Here is an 18042-nt window from a genome sequence, read left to right as displayed (position 1 = left end):
TGTATATAATTTTATTGCACAGACATCAACTTTCCCTCCTCCTGAAAGTCAGAGTATTAGGCTTAGTCTATAATTAATAGGTAACTGTAGAACTCTGTGTCCTAAGGGAACAAAAGTCGAGATAATTTCAGTCCTTGCTAGGGTCATGATTCATTGTCTCAGCTGTGCCACAGACAAAGGCACTTCAGGCACCCTTCTCAGGCAAGAAATACAAGGTTCACTGAGTAGCTACTAACACTTTTCCTTCTCACATCCTCCTCCTTTTCCTGAAGCGGGCACTTCTCCTGACTTGATGAGCGCTGGCATCAGCTGTATCAGTGGAGGAGTCCAAGACAGACCGTGCAGCATTCTCTTCAGCTTCCATGCCCTGCAACATAAACAGAAGGGACCATGAGAGCCAGCAAAATTGCAAAGGAAGCCCTTCAGCAGCATCTTATTTTAGAGAGCTCAGCAGGATTTCCAAAACAATCTTCCATTTACCTTCAAATTTAAGCAGCGGGACAACAACATCCTATTACTGATGTCGCAGCAAGCACAAAACATCCCAAAGTCTTCAGAACGAAACCCTCAGCTAACACTGGCATTTCTTCCTGCTACTGCTCCCAGACCAGAGCAACTCCGGCTGTAGTTTGTCTGGGCACAACCGTTCTTACACAGGTCGCACGCCTGCCACAAGCCATGCTTCAGCCTTCACTGCTGGAGCCTGACAGTGCCCCAGGCAGCACAGGTCAACTCAAACTCCTGATTTCTCGTGAAACATACCCCGACCAAGAACTTTGCACTGGAAAGCACAAGGAAAACAACCTGCTTGTAGCATTACTAAAAGGAGTGGGAGGAAGCCTGGTAGAAGATGGCACAGGACAGGGGTTGGCAGTGGAGCTGTCAGGCAGTGAAGATCTGCTGGTGACTTTTGGCCCAACTGCTCACAGTTCAAACTGAACTTGGCCCAGACCCAAAAGTCCAAGCCCGAAGAGAAAGGTTGTTGGCTTTTACTATGGGAAAGCTCTGATTTTTAGGCAGCCTTGCCATCTTTCTGTAGAAGCAGCCATCAACCTTGTTTATTCACCTCATTAGTGTTTTGTTTGTTTATTTTGGAGCCACAATTAATTGAAATGCAAGTTTGAGGTACTCAACTTCCTGGCATGTTCGTAGAACAGTGCTGGGCAGTAATGGATTTAGCTTGGCTTAATTTATACAGTCTAGAAATCTCTAGTTATATAAAACAATTCAGGGCAAAGGCCTCAAATGGCAACAGGAGCAAACATACACAATTGCCCTGACATTCTTGGGGTTTAAAGGACACACACAATGAAAATCAGGGGCCTGGTTTTAGTAACACAAGAATCAGTGCAGCAGATTATAAAATGTACAAGGAAGGGAGCTTTGATAACCACTTCTGGGAACTACCGTGTCAAGTTTAACGTGCTACGGAAACGCAAGCTTCTGAGGACTAAGGGCTCCCGGCTGAGCTCGAGAGCTGTTCCTTTTATCAGCTGCAAAGCTAGGCTTATTCAGAAGGACCAGACTTCTGCTACGCTTAAGAACAATGAGGCTTTCACCCTGGATTACAGAACAATATTTAGCTGGAAGTAACTTTCTTTTAGTCCCTGGCATCTCAGTTATACCTGATTAAGTACATCATCATCTTTGTCTCCAGGCTCATCACCAACTGTCCCATCCAACCACACGCCCGTTAATTCATTCCCGCAGCTCTCTTCCTCAGACGCTTCCTTCTCACTCTGCCACTCCTCTTCGTCACTCTCTTCATGATGCTTCCTGCTGGCTGACAGAGTTGTTGTCACTTTTGGAGGAGGCAGAGTTGCCAGTACAGCAGGGAGTGTAAAGGCTGCTAGGAATCTGGCTTTCAGTAGGAGGTAAGCAGGGTTATCGCCCAGTTTCTGCTCCACCAGTTCTCTGATAGCGTTCAAATCCACCCTGGTGCCCTCCTCCTCGCTGGCACCGGAAGGCAGAAGACGCGCTGCTTGCTCTTCTAGAGCTGCTTTCTGCAGGAGTAGCTTTGAGAGGGTTTTCAAGTTGCACAGAAAAGGTGGCAAATAAGGCAACCTGGTCTGCAGTGATGGCACCTGGACCCCTTGTTTCCCACTCAGCCACTCCCTCACCAGCTCCTCATCTTCAAGGGAGATGAGGCTGAAGTCCGGCAGATTCTTTTCCGCACTGGAAGTGGTCGGCTGGGGTGGAGCGTCAGCAGGCTGCACAGCCGGTGGCTTGGAGGCAATAGGTCTGTTTTTCCATGCTTGTGCAGTGAAGCAATTGGAGTTCCTTGGAACATTGTTATGGGGAACTGGATCTCCTGGCTGCAGCACAATCCCTTTCGTGATGCTGCTTGGATTGGAAGATGATCCGTTTGTTGTAATGGAGTCGTGGCTCTTTCCCAAGCTACCGGGGCACGACACAGGTTGGGAATCAGCTCCTCGAGTGCCTGTAGGTAGCTGTGTTTGGGGCAGCAGCACAGCGTGCAGGGCTGGTCTATCAGCTGGGGGAGCGGTCTGAGCTGCAGAGGAGGCAGAAGCCATGGAGAAGCCATCTGAACAGGCTGGCGTTGCAGAGGAAACGCTGGCTGTGCTGCAACCAGCACTCGATGAGGGCACAGGCAAGAGAACTGTGGACTGCTTAGCCATCTTTCCCAAAGGTGCTCCTTCTGCTAACTGGGCACTTGGTGCTTTTGTCTCTGCGCTGCTAGGGTGAGGCGTGTTTGCTCCAGCTGGTGCAGGAGGCACTCCCAAGCTCGAGACGTTGCCATTGGAAGTCACGGTTGTTGGAGGTTGACTTCTCACAGCAGCAGCTGGCAGTCCTTGGGGAACACCCACCACGGTTTGGACAGCGGTGGGGAGCAAAGCCTGTGGCGTTACAACCCACGTGAAAGGCAGAAGACTGTTGGGAATCAAATGAGAACCAGTTTGGGGCGTGACAAGAGCAGGCAATAGATTAACCGGCCTCTGTTGGGGCCCACTACTGTTCAGCTCACAGGTAAGTGGTGTGGAAAGAGGCAAGTTGTGGGTGCCAGACTCAATGCCCACAGGCACCACTGTAATTTGATGTGGCACAAAAGCTTGGTTTTGCAGCACTACTGAAGCTGAGCTACCAGCTAGGACCTGACTGTTGCACCCTCCCTGATTTGGGGCCTTCTCAGCTGCAGCTGGATTCATGCCTGGAAAAAACCCTCCTTCAGGGCTGCTTTCCAAAGCTTGCTCTTTTAGTTCCTTATTGGATTGCAGTTCCGTCCCTTGTAAGGAAGCAGGGCTTTCCCTGGTTGCTGGCACTGATGAGGAATGGTTTTCAAGCACAACACTGGTGGAAGTAGAACCTGCAACAGCAGGAAGCGCTGGCAGTGGAGCTGGTGCACACTGCACTTGGCTGTTAGTGCAACCAACTGCTGCAGGTTTGCTCCCCGCCTGGGCAGAAGGAATGATCTGCTGTGGTGGGTGCTGGATTATCAGTGGCCCAGACACCAGCACTTGCGGGGTAACAAAAACTGTCCTCTGCATTGCTTTCTTAGCCCGGGATTCTCTTAGCCGCTTCTCTCTCAGTAATTCTGAGACAGTTTTGGGCTTCTGCCTTTGCACTTGGGCTGGAGGAGCTGCCTGCGTGGCAGCAGCGCTGCTCTCAGGGGCAGCAGTGGACGTCTCCCTTGCTTTTAAGGCAAAAGGTCTCCTGACAGCATTCCCTGGGACACCCCTGCGGGAGTTCCTCGGAGTACAAGGTTGTGATGAATTGCCTGTAGAGGAGGGGGAATAAATTAAAACAATTAAAAAGATTGAACAGTCTTTTCAGAAGCCATTAACCATCATTAAAAGCTATTAACCATCAAGTACTCTGCACAGGAATTAGCGAAATTCCCGTCTGTGAGTTCCTACGATACTATAGTCTGGATTTAATCAAGCCCCGTCCTGACATCCGTCCGATAACTGATGCAGCAAGCTCACCACGCGCTCCGTAACGATGTAATTTTCCCAGAAACCACAGATGGGCCAGGAACGCGCCTTAACACCGCGCACAAGGAGCTGCACTGGTCAGCACTACACCGGCACCTCGCGCCAGCCAGGCTGACAACGACGAACCGGGGCTTCGGTCGGTGCCAGCGCGTTCACGACAGCCAGCACCTTGCTGGAGAAACATGTAACGGCGAGTCTCCAGAACGGCGGCCCAGTGCCACTGGTCCCCCAGCCCTTCAGTGTCTTTTCCAGTTCTTACCAAAGGGTAACATATTTAGCCAATAACTGAAAGATCCAAGAGCTAGCAAAAATGAGCAAGACAATGTAGTTTTGTTCCAGAAGTTCTCCTTCAGTTAAATTGGTCATTTATATAATGATGATGAATTAACTGAAAGTTCTTGCACATCATAAAAATAAATGTTCTGGTAGGTACCTGAAGAAGTCTCCGCATTTTGGGAAGCCTGCCAAAAAAATTATATTAAATTATACTTCTGAGATAGCTAAAGAGGATTAAAACAGCACAGATGTGACTCAAACCCACATCTGCTAACATCCCATAGCAGTGGCTACGCAGCCAGCACGTTATTACGCTTCTGAACCAAAACAAACCGGTAACGCATGCACACAAACAGCACCACTGGCCACACGATGAAAAAATCTCTACTTGAGTCAAGACTTCAGTGGGAAAAGCTCAGAAGCAGACCACGTGCTGTACCTGCTGAGGCCTTCTTGCGTTAGCCCTAAGAAGCTCCAACTGCCTTAGCCTTCTCTCTCGAATAATCTTCATGCAGCCGTTGGTATCAATCTGAAAGAGCTGAGAGGTGAGAATTTCATTAAAATTTGATTAGAAGAAAAGCGTTCTGGTAGAGCCACTGACAATATCAGCTGGAGGAGAGAGGCTTCATGTGCCAGGTTCTGGGGACATTTTTACACCTACAGAAAAAAGCCCTGACACTAAGATTTTGGATGAAGGATTTAAGAAACGTCACATGCAAACCATGAGGCCAGATTAACCCAGGAACTAGATTAATTAGTTTAAGGAATAAAGATAAACCATTTATTTAAGCATCAAACACAGACATAAAGATTACCACACAGAGCTACCAAGGGAGTAGCACCTACCTGAATGAAGAGCGTGAACAGAGGGGTGCTCGCAAGCCTGACCGACTTTATCTTCTCTTGAATAGCATCAGCTAGAAAAGAAGTCCAACATCAGCATCAGCTGGGCATTCACCTACAAGATGTCAGGGACAAAAAGTGGGCGAGTCCTACCCCTGGTGGGTCACCACTACCTTTTGTGTGATGGAAAGCCATCCTCCCCGTCTGCAAGGTGCAAGGCAGTAGTACGTTGCCCACCCAAGGTGTCACTGCCATCAGCAGCTTTCTGTCAAGGTTCATTCTTCTCAAACGCTCTCTCTCTTGACGGTAAGTCTTCTCCGTGATGTTCTGCAGCCCCTGGTGCTTCTGGCCAACAGAAGTACAACCTCCAGATATTTTTGATAAAGCAGCGGCAGACGGTTTGAGCATCTTTGATTGCTGTATGTGAACAAATACGTAAGTAGAGTTCCAATTAGGAAGGTTCTACCATAATTAGTCCCAGGACAAACTATTCACGGGGCAGTTATAAAAACAATATTGAGCTTTTTCCTCTTGGGACTACAGTGCAAGATTGGGTGATTCTATGAAAAAACATTTATAGAATCATAGACTGGTTTGGGTTGGAAGGGACCTTAAAGATCATCTAGTTCCAACCCCCCTGCCATGGGCAGGGACACCTTGCACTAGACCAGGTTGCTCCAAGCCTGATCCAGCCTGGCCTTGGACACTCCCAGGGATGGGGCATCCACAGCTTCTCTGGGCAGCCTGCCCCAGTGCCTCCCCACCCTCTGTGGGAAGAATTTGTTCCCGATATCTAATCTAAACCTCCCCACTTTCAACTTAAACCCTTTCAATTTAATTCCCACTAAATACAGCCTGGCAGCGCTCACATCACAAGAGCAGGCAAGACGGAAGCAGCACTTACGAGTTTCCTCTGAAAGCACGTGTTACGTCTTAACGCTCTTCTCACGTTCTCCAGGGTAACCTGCAGCACCTCCTTTCCACACTGGGAAGCCTTAGTACGAAAGCACACAGGGTAAGGTAAGAGGGAAGGCATCTCCCGGAAAATTACTTGCGCTGACTGCACACAGAGGTACAGAAGTTTGCAAAATTCCCGCTGTCGTGAGTATCTTACTAAATGAAATCAGCCCTGAAGCACAGACCTTTTAGTCCGTGTGCATTATCACAATACCAAATCCCTACTTCCTAAAAGCCTTTGTGTGAAATACCTACAAAAACCCACACTGAGGGTCAAAATCTGTTGGATGATTCTTTTTGCATTTTTTGGCTTAACAGTAGAAGGGAAGGAACAGGAAGAGGTTTGGAAAAGCCACTGACGCTCCTCTGAACTTCCACCAGTAAAAAAACGCTGGATCCATAATCAAAATTAAAGCACTTGCAACCCTTGCATACCATAACCCCCAGAACCCCCCACTTCTGTAACAACAAACTTGTCGTCTGCTGTCGGCCCCTCAGCCTAAGGCACACATGCAATTCTTAGGGCAAAAGCCAGCACATTTTTCTTACATGAACTTAAAATCGCCATTTTGGCATTTAATATTCAGCTATGGAGTATCTTTCTGCAGAAACGTGCCAGGAGGGTTGGTACTGTTTCAGTGCCCAGTTAGGCACGACAGCCCAACGCAGATGAGGCACAGACGTACCGGTAAATTCCTCCTTCCACCCCCTAAGCCTACACGTGGTAGTCGCCAGGGCAGAGACGCGCCGCAGTTCACTGGACAGCTCTGCTTTATGAGGATTTTGTCTCTGTGTAGGAAAACACAGCTATTTTCTAGGTAATGCATGGGGAGGCAGTGCTGGAAACTTCTGTTTAATCCCACAGCTCAGTTTCCAAGACCCCCCCAAGGGCAGAGCCACAAAGCAGCCAGAGGCGCAAAAAGGATTTTGCCATCTACGCATCACCAGCCCCCTTTGCTGCAGCAATGGCACTTCCCAGTTGTTTCTGATCTAAACTCCAACCCCATCAACAACAGGGCGAGAATCCCAGGATTCACCTTGTTCATGACTTCTACTGGATTCTTCACGATGACGTCTGTCGAGTACGGACGTGCAATGCCCCTCAGGAGGGTGGTCAGCTCCGAGGATTTCACGGCAACTCTGTCCTTTTCTCCGTCACACGCCGCACTTGGAACTTCACTGCTACTGGTCTTGGCGTGAGCAGTCTCAGGCGAGAAAAGGGATGGAGTTTGGTATCTTCCCGTGTTTGACTCCGGAGTATCCATCCATGTTGGGACCCACAGATCAATGCTGGGAATCGCACACTCCTCCTTGCTTGTCGTCTCCTCCTCTGAACTGTCTGCTAAGTCCAGTTCTATGTCTTCTTCACTGCTACTCTCTGAAGAGCTGCAACTCTCTTCCACGTGTCGGCGTTTTGTGGGCCTAGATCTTTTCTTCTCAGCCAATAAAAGCACAGACAAGTTTTAGCCAGTGTTCACCCTCGACCTGCAAATCTCTCAAATTGATAAGTCAAAGCGTTTCATGAGGCAGCATCCTAGCAGTAAGGTGTGACTTCCAAATGCTTTATTTCTGCTAAGATTAACTAAATCCAGGACAACTGACAACTGCCTTTGGCCACAGATTTTTCTTGGTTTAGATTCTTGTATGCAAAGAAAATGCTACAGAGAGAGACAAGTTTGTGTTAAGAACTGGTGCACATGGAAGTACAAAGACCCATCTCCACACATTTGGGTTTCTGTGAACCCCTCCCTAGGGCAGGTGCTCTGCCAATGGAAACAAGGCTGTCTTTAACGGGGTCTTAGGCAGCCCAAATTGCTCTGGAGAGCCCGGTACCAAAACAGGCAATTCATGAGGTACATACGTGAAAACCTAGGTATATCCCATCCTTACAGGCACCTCAAGGCAGTAAGGAAATTCTGGATAATACAATTTCAGACCTTCGGAACAAAAGCTGCTTTAACACAGCAAAAATTAGATCATGAACACCCATCACAAAAACTTGATTGTGTGAAATTAATGTTGTTTTTGTACTGATTTCACAGGAATTCTCTTTCGGTTTAGAGAACCGTAATTAAAGAGTGGCATAGCAGGATTTTGTACAATACCTTAGACCCAATCATGAGTTTCCACTTGCTCAGACACTGGGAGCCAGTCCGATGCGGCAATTCGGAAGCTATTTTGCTCCAGTGGCCTAAAACGGAGGCAGAGTAGAACACACCTATTAATGCAACAAACGGAGCAACAGGCCTTTGGAGTGCAGAACACTACACACGTATTACACGTTTCCTTGTGTAAGAGGGAGTTACTACGTGAATGAGTCCCAAAAGCTCAATATTCATTTGTGTTCCGTGATCAGGCTCTGCACCACTACACACTCAGCTGAGTGAGAAACTCCCAACAAAGGAAGCAGTGGTGAAAACCCCAGCAGAACGACATGCTTCCTTGCAGCAGTGAGACAGAAAAAAACCTTTTCCACAGGCTGTTTGGAGGGAACTCGCTGCTCTGACACCCTGCGAACACTGCTGTGGAACTCGGCATTACATAGCCCCTCAGTAACTGAATTTTCAGGAACAGACTGCACAATAAGGAAGGTTGCAATCCTCAGAATGGAGCAGAACCTGCTACTATCAGCTGCAGGGCTTCAAATGAAAGAGGAGAAAACAGAAATGATGGATTCCTTACTTCTCCAGTCTTCTAAAGACACAGAAACACTTACCCAGGCCATGCTTCTGAACCAGCTCGATTAGCTGCTCCTCTTCCTCTGAACTCCACTTGCCTTTCTTTACATCACAGTGCAATGCTTTTAAGTACCTTCAAAAACATTAAAGGAACACTCAATCCTGCTTTCACAATTCCAACCATGAATCCACACTCTGAGGCTCAACAAAACCAACATTCCTTATCAGATCTTTCCTTTTGCTAAGGGGACACATCCCTACTCCCATAATACAGCACAGCCACAGCCTGTTCTCAAAAATATCAGGCCACGTGATGAAGAATTAAAACAAGCAGCTATGAAACGGGTCGCTGACATCAGGCCATACTCTACTGAGCCTCCTGAAGTTGGGTCTTGTCCTGGTTTAAGCTCAGCTAGCAATGAAGTACCACGGAGCCGCTCGCTCACCTCCTCCCTCCTCCAGTGGGGGAGAATTGGACGAAAAGATAAGGAAGCTCATGAATTGAGATAAAAACTATTTAATAATTGAATATAAATGAATATTATAGTGATGCTAATAATATTAACAGTACTACTAATAACAAATCATTAAAATAATAGAAAATAAAACAAATTATACAATTGCTCACCACTCGCCGACCAATGAACAGCCAGGTCCTGAGTAGTGACAGTCAGAGCCAGAGAGCCCGAGAGCCGGAGCCTGAGTGAGCCCCACAAGCAACAGCACAACTGGGAAAGCCAACTGACCCACCAACTCATTAACGAACGAGCAAGCTAGTAAGCTAACAAACAAGTAAGGCAGCAAAGGAATCAGCAAAGGAGCTATGGCCCCTTGGCCCACTCCCTTAAGTACTGAGCCGGCCATGCTATGGAACAAAATCCCCCTTCGGTCATTTAGGGGCGGCTGTCTGAGCTGTGTGTCCCCCCACGCTGCCCGTAGCGAGAAAGCTGGGAACACAGGGGCAGTATCAGAAGCTGAGAAAGCCCTTCAATTTGGTACAAGCACTCCTCAGCAGGAGCTAAAAGAACACCTTATTGGCACTATTCTCAGAGCAAATCCAAAAACACAGCCTCACACCAGCCAGTGTGCAGAAAATTAGCTCTGTCCCAACCAAAACCAGCACAGGCCTAAGGCTGAAAATTGCTCAGCACCTCATTATCAGCGTTCAGTTACATGAAGTCACTGACTGGCTCACTCTCACAGCTACGCAGGCAACACCCGGGTGACAGCCTCCCCTCCCCACATTCACTCACTCCAGTTTAATGACCCTTTGCATTACTTTGAACACCATCCTTCCCAGTTTCTGCTAAGCCCCAGGCTACTGCCCTGAGGGAGTGGCAGGCCAGAGGCAACAATGCACTGTTCTCTCTGGTAAACTCCATTTCAGCTTTTTGACTCCTGCGTAACTACAAACACAGGGTTATGCGGAGACAACGTTAGAGATTATACCTAAACCTCAACCACTTTTTACAAAACAGCCTTTAAAGTGACACTGGCATAAGCAAATCAAACATACTTGTAAAATAAGCTGCAGCATCGTTCTGAATAGTAAACCTGAAAGCACAGTCTCTACGCTAAGCGTACGTACCGATCTCTGCACTGAGCATCGCTCCTCCCCGGCACTTCCGTCCGGATTTTATACCAGTCGCGCTCTCCGTACTTCTTAACGGCCGCCAACAGCATCTACATTAACCAAAGCAGAGTTGAAATGCTCAGCAGTAATAATCCTGACCGGCCTGAGACGGAAGCAGTTGTGTCTGTTTGCACCGTGTTGCACATCTCTGAACACAAGTGTTCAGGAGTTTCCAAGCCCTCCTGACTTGTAAGCAGCCCACCGTGGTCCATTTTACGTTCCTCTGTGCTACTACTAAAGCTCAGAGGTAACAGCCACGCGACACCCCGACAGTCTAACCCCTGCATTCTAGGCATCAGAGAAAGGAGCTTACAGCATCTTCCTCTGGTGTCCAGGGTCCTTTCTTCAAACTGGGGTCCACGCTCTTTGTCCATCGGTAAATCAGCTGAGCAGAATCCCTTCCTTCCATGTAATACGCAACTAGAAAACGCAAAGGTGTATTTTAAAGGCTGTTGCAAACAGCGTTTCTTCCTTTACGGACGTTGTAACCGTGGTATTTTCAGCGGATCGCCATACGCGGCATTTAAATCTCAGTTTCAGTACTTCAAAGAATGGTACACAACCAGAACTGCAAGAGCAGGGCGTACGCAAAGCGTTACTATTTACAACAGTCCATTATCCATACAAGATACATGATGCCCCAACCATCCCTCTTGCATCAACAGAGAAGTAGGAAGGGTTTCAGCTCCAATAGGTATCCGACAGGTTCAACACACCAGGTGTTATGCTCCCAGGTACAGATTTAACCCCAGATACTTGGTTGCTCTTCTCCTGCCTCCTACGCTTCAGAGGAGCAGAAATAACCCTAGAAAAGGCTTCAGGCCACAGCACCGAAAACTGCCACAGGAGCTGGCCGTGAATGCATACTGGCTTTTTAGGGAAGAACCAACCCTGATGATTTTACTACAAGAAACAGCACGCACAACCATCGGCACTTGTTAGGGACTCTCAGCCAGTTCCAGCCAAACTTCAGAGACAGATTAAGGTTCCAAGAGATACCGTTATTATAATGAAACTTGCAGGGAGGTACAGAAAAGGCATATACTACTGATCCCAGCAAGGAAAAAGAGAGGGAAAACTCAACCAGTCTCTTTCGTTCAGCTCACCAACAAGGGGTTTCTTTGTAACAGGTACTTCTGGGGTTTCAGATGAGCCACAGCACTGTTGTGCCCTGTCTAGATCACAGGCTACAAAAGTGAAAACAGAGCCGCAACTACCCTGGAGATGGAAACATCAACAGGACATAAACCAACATTGATTCCTTCCGTCAGAGCAGGCTGGGTGCTCTAGCAGGCAGAAACATTAACAGACATAACCTTGGAGAACGAAAAAAAACCCAAACATGGGTGAACGGAAGACATTTTCACTTGTAGGTCACTTACTTTTCTTGTATGGAATATGATTTCCTACTCTCATCTCTTGAACAAGCTCTAAAAGCATCTGATCTTCACCTTTGGTCCATTCTTTCCTTTTCAAATCTTTGTTATAGACTTGATACTTCTGCAAGCACTGGAAAGGCGTCCTGTTTGTCTTAATACAATAAAAAACAGAGCTACTCAGGTAAGTGGATATTTGGGAGGGTAAAAAGCAAGGGGGCAAGGCTAAAGTTCCAAATTTTTTGGTACTTCCCAGAAAACCATCAGTTAACAATCAATCAATGGGATATTCTAAAAATTGACATAAAGCACAGTTAAGTCAGAACTAACTGACATTTCACCTCTTGTTTCTGAGCTCAGAAGACCTTACCCCCAGCTCCTGGGCTATAGTCTGCCAGTCCAGATAACCGTGTTTAGCAGCTATCTTCTTCAGCCTCTCTATTTCCTCTTCAGTCCATTCCTTTTTGTTGATGCTTGGATGCTCCCAATTTTGCCAAAACTTCCTCAGTTCTTCTGAACTACGTTGCCCATCAAACTAGAAGAAACATCAAAAATCTGTTTTGTCTTGTAGCTGGGACTGAAACACCTGGACAGACAGGAACACCGATACGAGCAATACATTTTGCATTCCAGGAATGTCTTCCTGTTTTCTAGAATTAAACCATCGAATTTAACCAATAACGCCAAATTTTAAGCGCTTCTGTGCTTGCCAAGTTGTGATCGTATAACAATCAACTTCTAGAAATGCATGATGGGAACAGTGGATGCAAACCAGACCAGGTCAGGTAACTCAAGAGAAGGGACACGGATCTCCGAAGTAATAAACCAGCCGATCTCCCAACTTACGTGGATGTTTGAGATCTTCTCCCAGTCATGCTCATCGAACCTGTTTCCTAACAACTCACTTTCTGGGAGTTGGCTAAAGCAGAAGGTACAAAGAGAAAGAAAGAACCACATGAAATAGCTAATTACAGAGTCACTTTGTCTTCCTGATCTTCCTTCATTTTATTCCTCCCACCTGGATACTGATTTCCACAAGAACTAAACACTTACTGCTTCCAAGCACCAGGCTCTTTAACACAGTAACTTTGCCCAAAGCAATGTTTCTCCTTGAAAAACACCCCTACGAGATGATGTTGGTTTAACAGGAGAAACTACTAATGCTGTATCAAAACACATCGCTCCGGGCGCCTTAATGAGCCAAAGCTCAGAACTACTGAGCTCTCCGCTTCCCTGTTGCTAAATCAAGAACTGTTTAAAGGAGCACCTGCTACCTTTGTGTAGAGACCCAAAACACAGTTCTTAGTCAAGAACTGTGGAGAGAAAAGCTCTGCAGAGTCTGAACAGCACTTAATTTCTTGCAAAGCAACACAAATAAAGTTTTCTCAAAATGTCGTATCTCAAAGCGCTTAAGGAGGGAGGGAACTTTAAGAGACAAACGCCAACAGACTTTCATTTTCACCAAGAACGTAAAAAGAAGACTTCTCACTTGATTGCCTCTATTTCTTGCTCCAACTCTTTAATTTGCTTTTCCAGGATCTGTTTCTCCATTTCAGTCTTGACTTTTTCCAGTTTCTGATTCCAGTAACTCATCCTGTCAAAGACATGTTTATCACCGCTCAGTACGACCAGGTGGGAATGAGGCATCAGAGGTGTGGCAGGGGGTCTCCCCAGCAGTATATTCCTTTCCTTCAAGTTTATTTCCACAGCACACAAAGCTGTTGTTGCTCTAGGTTTTCCCACACAGCACACTCCCTGTCCTATTTTTGCTCATTCAATGCAAATTGCTGACCCGAAACAGGCCCCAGATTAATCATTTTGGTAGTTACAGAGAGAACCAAAGGTTAGTGCAACAGCAGCAACCAAAGACCCCACTAGCTCCAGGCTCAGAAATGTCTCGCTGGACACACCGTTATGAGTCCACGCGTATCCCAGTCCCAGCCTCAAGCCCTATAGACGATTTTAAGTTGTACCACCGTATCAATGGGCAGAAACAGACGGCGGAAAATGCCACAACACCTCCCACACAAAACCTCTCCCCCTGCCAGACACCCACAGTACAACCACCAAGAGTTTACAACCCGACCCGGTCGCTGTAACCTCTTGCTCGTGGTCAGAACATGGCTGTCCCGGACCCTTCAGTGCCACACGCACATGCAGACAACACAGATGTCAGCGAAGAACAGAAGAAGCTGCTACCCACAACAGTGTCATCCTCTGCACTGGTGTCCACAGGACAGGGGAGTTTGAGGACCACGCTGCAGTTCAAAGCAGCTCTCCCAGGCCCAACGGTGACAGCCAAAGTACCAGCTGTGTTTTGTAACCTTCCCAAACTGCACACAGTCAACACAAGAAACGCTGAAGGAATGTGGAATCCTCTCCCTCCTTCAGGTACAATGTCCTCACCAGGAGAAAGCAGATTCTTGCACAATACTTACTTCAGTAGCTTTGGCTGAAGCAGGCGCTGCAAGCGGTCGCTTACTACCGATTTCTGCAACAATGTCTTCTCCCTGCTTTTCCCTGAGCAAAACACGGTAATTGAGCCCCCAGACATCAGTGCGAAACCACCGCCAAGAAAGAGACAGCCCCACTGCCCCAACACCCCTCCTAAAGTACCCCTAGGTCTGCAATGACAGCTCACCGTTAGCTACGCAGTTTCGTTGGGCAAAGCAGCTACTGGAGGCTGGGTAAACTGACTGTTCCCCACGGCAAGGACCGCACTCATGTCTGGCGGGGCAAGTGGCAGCCTCACGCTCAGCTCCAAAGAGACCTCGATAGAGGTATTGGTCCAGCTGGACGTGACCACCTAGAGCTGCACGTGTCCCTTCAGCCTCCCTCATCCGAGCACCGCCCCTGCACAACCCCATTTGGTTCTGGAGTGCTCACAGGAGTTACATGAAGCATCAAAACAAATCCAAGTGAAAGAAGTGAGTAGTTAATCGCTCAATGAAACAATTTACAGAGCATCCCATTTACTTTTAACTCCTTTTTTTTATGGAGTCAAGTATGGATGAGGCTTGGAGCAAGCTGGTCTGGTGGAAGGTGTCCCTGCCCATGGCAGGGGGTAGGACTGGGGGGGCTTTAAGGTCCCTTCCATCCCAAACCAGTCTGTGATCCTGTGATCCTATGAAATACCACAAGGGTTGATGTTTAACTACAAACGGTATGAGGGAAACCAGCAATATGAGTATCTACCTTTATTATAGCTCTTATGGAACACGTAACAGCACACAGAGTTACTTACACTTGGTTGAAAGCAGTTGTTCAAAGGATTTGATGCCCTGAGCAGCCTTTTCCTTGGCATCTTCATTGGAAGGAGGGCCCTAATGAAGATTAAATGGGTTAAATACATTGGAACATTCAAATTCACAGAAATATTTTCCTTTCTTCTTACAACTTTAGCATCCACCGCTACAAAAAGACTGGTAACTCAATCTTGTGCAAACTGCCCAGTTAGCATGAGCTCATGGGTACATCAGAATACGTAAGACAAGAAACACAAACAGATTCTCCAAGCAGGTCTGCGGTTACTCAGCAGGTTCTCAGCGCAGAGCCAGCTGACGGTTGGCCAAAGCAGCATTTTGAACGAGGGGACACGTTACGCATGTTTGTGCCTACCTATGATGCACCACCAACTTGGGTAGCAATTAACAGAAAAATTACTAGTCATTGCTTAAACATTCCATTAACACATGCACAGTGACAGCTGACAGCTACCACAAAAAGTCAAGACCTCCTTTCGCTAGCGACCCTTTAATAACACAGGAAGAAAGCAGCCACGCTTGCCTCAGCCAACTCAGGTTTCAAACACAATCCCATTTCGACCAGGACCTTAAAGAACAGCGAGGAGTCGGATTGTGGAGACGAAGACCAACAACCCAAGTTCAGTTGCGAACAAGAATGCCCAAGTGCCCCACAGCTGGAATGCCGCCCCTCAGAACTGGCTTTCCGATGTCAGAGCCAGAGGTGGGTCGAACAAACATTTCCCGAAGAGGGAAGTAAGCAACAAGTGAGAAGGAAAAGGTTTCGGAGGAGGAGCGGCATTCGCAGTTACAGCTGCACCCTAACCCGGCTGCACTTTGTCGCTGCCAGACCTATCGTCTGTAACGTCATCATAGTTACTTACAATTCCTGTCGTTTTATCCTTAAAGTATGGCTTCATAAAATGCCCCAAAAATATATTTGCTGGTAGATTCCTACCATCTCCGGCCTTTGCTATTTTTGCACCACCAAGCTCACACGTGATTTCCTTCTGCAAGACAAGAATGAAACAGCATCGTTACTGAACAGTAACTAAGACAACTCTCTAAACCAAACGACAGCTTAGCAATCTGGCATTGGTTTACTGCAGTGAGGGGTGCAGGGGGCTATCTCCCCCCAGCACGCACAATGAACAGAGTTCTTCGTGCTATATTTACAACCAAAACTTTCAGGATTAGTCATTTTCCAGTCCACCCCGTTTACAATGATTGGTTACACAATTACAATATTGCCGACACATTGCTTCCACTATTGCGCATGCTCAGGGAAGGGTCTTCACCTGGGCAGGGGGCTTCTTGACCTACAGGCGTGATGTTTAGTATTATAACAAGCAAAGTTCACAAAAAGGACAAAATTCTTTGAACATCCACTAATCTATACAAACACTTCTCAGTTTAAGAAGACGCTGCTGAGGTACTAACGAGCATGTGCCCTCCTGCTTTTGACAAGCTAAGGGCCCACCTCCTGTTATCAAACCTTCCTCAGCAATGTGTGTTGGGAAAACGCACCAAAAACCAGGGTATCATCAAAACAGGTTACCACAGCGAGAGACAGAGTATCATCAGCGCAGCTTAACATCTAAAACACCATTAAAATTAGAGCCTTGTCCAAAATGACCTTGTGAAAACCAAAATAAAGTCAAAAGAACTAATTCTCCTCAAAACAGAAGGGTCAAATCTAACAAAGTATGGTCAAAACAGAACAGAGTGAAAACCAGAGTGAAGTCAAAAACTTAAGTTTGTACAGGACACTGCAGATGATTTTAAAAAAATACTACCTTGCTACAAGAAGCTAAAATGTAAGATATAGAATACCCTAGTGGTAGCATTTTTGGTGATAAGAAAACACGGAAACATCAGTCAAATAAGCCACTCGAAAGGCCAGTCAAGGGAGGTTGGTTTGAATTTCCATGACCAGAATAAGTTGGGTTGCTGGCCGAGCACACGGACTACCGCACCAGCACATCAGTAAGGGACTACGGCTGCTGCCGCTGATTCCACTGGTACCTGTGGTGGATCAGGAATGTCCTGGAACGTTTTACTGGGCTTGATGGGCAGAGGAAGATGGCAAATGACAACCCAGGAAAGCAGAGGGAGGAACATTTTACTCCTGTTCTGCTCACCTGCTCTTCTTTGTTTTGTGCAATGAGAAGCTCAACTTCCTCGATCTTCTCCTGGATAACTTCCTGGTACACGTGGTTCATCTGCAGACATGTTTCGGGATCCTGCGGCAGACTACCTTCGGTATCATCGTCGCTACTGTCATCTCTTTCCATCACCTTACAGCCAATACGACATTGGGCCCAGGAGGAAGAGGAGAGAGAAATACTTGTTTTAAAAGCAGGTGTGCAACATAATTATTTTTGTAACTTTGTGCTTCTGTTGTCTTACAAAACTGATTTTCAGAAGAATCGGAGGCACCCGACTGCGTCTCTCCCTGGCAGTTGTTTTGAACTCTCCCAGAGGCAGTTACCAGCCTCGCCCAGCTCCCCTTTCCCCGTTCATTAGTTTAGCCTAATGTGAACCAAAGTCTGACTCCAAACCTTGTCAACACTTGGCCTTGTGCCACCAGCTGCAGAACACTAGTACTTTACACTGGAATCCTCCTACCTGCCAAATGCATACTTCAGACCCACCCCTTCACATTTCCACCTCATCTGTGCTCCTACCGAAGAAACTCTTCCCTTCTGCGTTATCACCACGTGCTTCAGACACCGAGCAGGGCTCTGACTCAAGAGAGCGCGCTGCACCCAGGTCCCATCTGCACCAGCAGATCTGCCTGCGCAAACGAGCATCACCTCTGCTGTGCTCTACAGGCCTTAAGATACTTCTCTGCTACACGTCATTACACGAAATCTGAGAAAATACGATCTTTAAAACCACACCAAAAGTGAAGAGACCTGTAAAATGTTTTAGAAGTCATCTTCCCCAGAAGCTGCCGTGTTTGCAGTGGCAGAGATCAGCAAGCACGACAACAGTGAGCCCTCTGATCCCTGCCACTTGGTTCCACATGACGAAGTCTCTCTATTACACGTGAATAACAAAGTCCTGGGCAGCAATAACTAA

At 47.1% G+C, this 18042-nt stretch overlaps 1 protein-coding gene across 1 annotated transcript; it reads right to left on the bottom strand.

Annotated features, from left to right (window-relative positions):
- Nucleotides 1-247: 247 nt before the first annotated feature.
- On the bottom strand, nucleotides 248-17252 carry SNAPC4 (small nuclear RNA activating complex, polypeptide 4, 190kDa). The gene is made up of 20 exons (XM_010154102.1): nucleotides 17100-17252; nucleotides 15843-15968; nucleotides 14961-15039; nucleotides 14155-14236; nucleotides 13206-13310; nucleotides 12563-12635; nucleotides 12087-12251; nucleotides 11723-11870; nucleotides 10654-10760; nucleotides 10296-10390; nucleotides 8746-8840; nucleotides 8135-8220; nucleotides 7067-7462; nucleotides 5977-6066; nucleotides 5246-5489; nucleotides 5076-5146; nucleotides 4669-4767; nucleotides 4387-4414; nucleotides 1626-3736; nucleotides 248-367 (listed from the first exon to the last, which is right to left on the bottom strand). Exons 1-20 carry the CDS (start codon nucleotides 17250-17252, stop codon nucleotides 248-250), a joined length of 4473 nt encoding a protein of 1490 aa, XP_010152404.1.
- Between the last annotated feature and the right edge of the window lie 790 nt (nucleotides 17253-18042).

Source organism: Eurypyga helias, unplaced genomic scaffold (genome assembly GCF_000690775.1).
Source record: "Eurypyga helias isolate BGI_N326 unplaced genomic scaffold, ASM69077v1 scaffold26106, whole genome shotgun sequence".
NCBI classification, from domain to species: Eukaryota; Metazoa; Chordata; class Aves; order Eurypygiformes; family Eurypygidae; genus Eurypyga; species Eurypyga helias.
This window is presented reverse-complemented; position numbering and strand designations above follow the sequence as displayed.

Coding starts and splice junctions, on each gene's coding strand:
- SNAPC4 (XM_010154102.1), bottom strand. CDS start 17,252: ATGGAAAGAGATGACAGTAGCGACGATGATACCGAAGGTAGTCTGCCG. Junction 13,311..14,154: donor CTTCAGCCAAAGCTACTGAA/GTAAGTATTGTG, acceptor TGTCTTTGACAG/GATGAGTTACTGGAATCAGA. Junction 8,221..8,745: donor GGTTCAGAAGCATGGCCTGG/GTAAGTGTTTCT, acceptor CCTCCGTTTTAG/GCCACTGGAGCAAAATAGCT.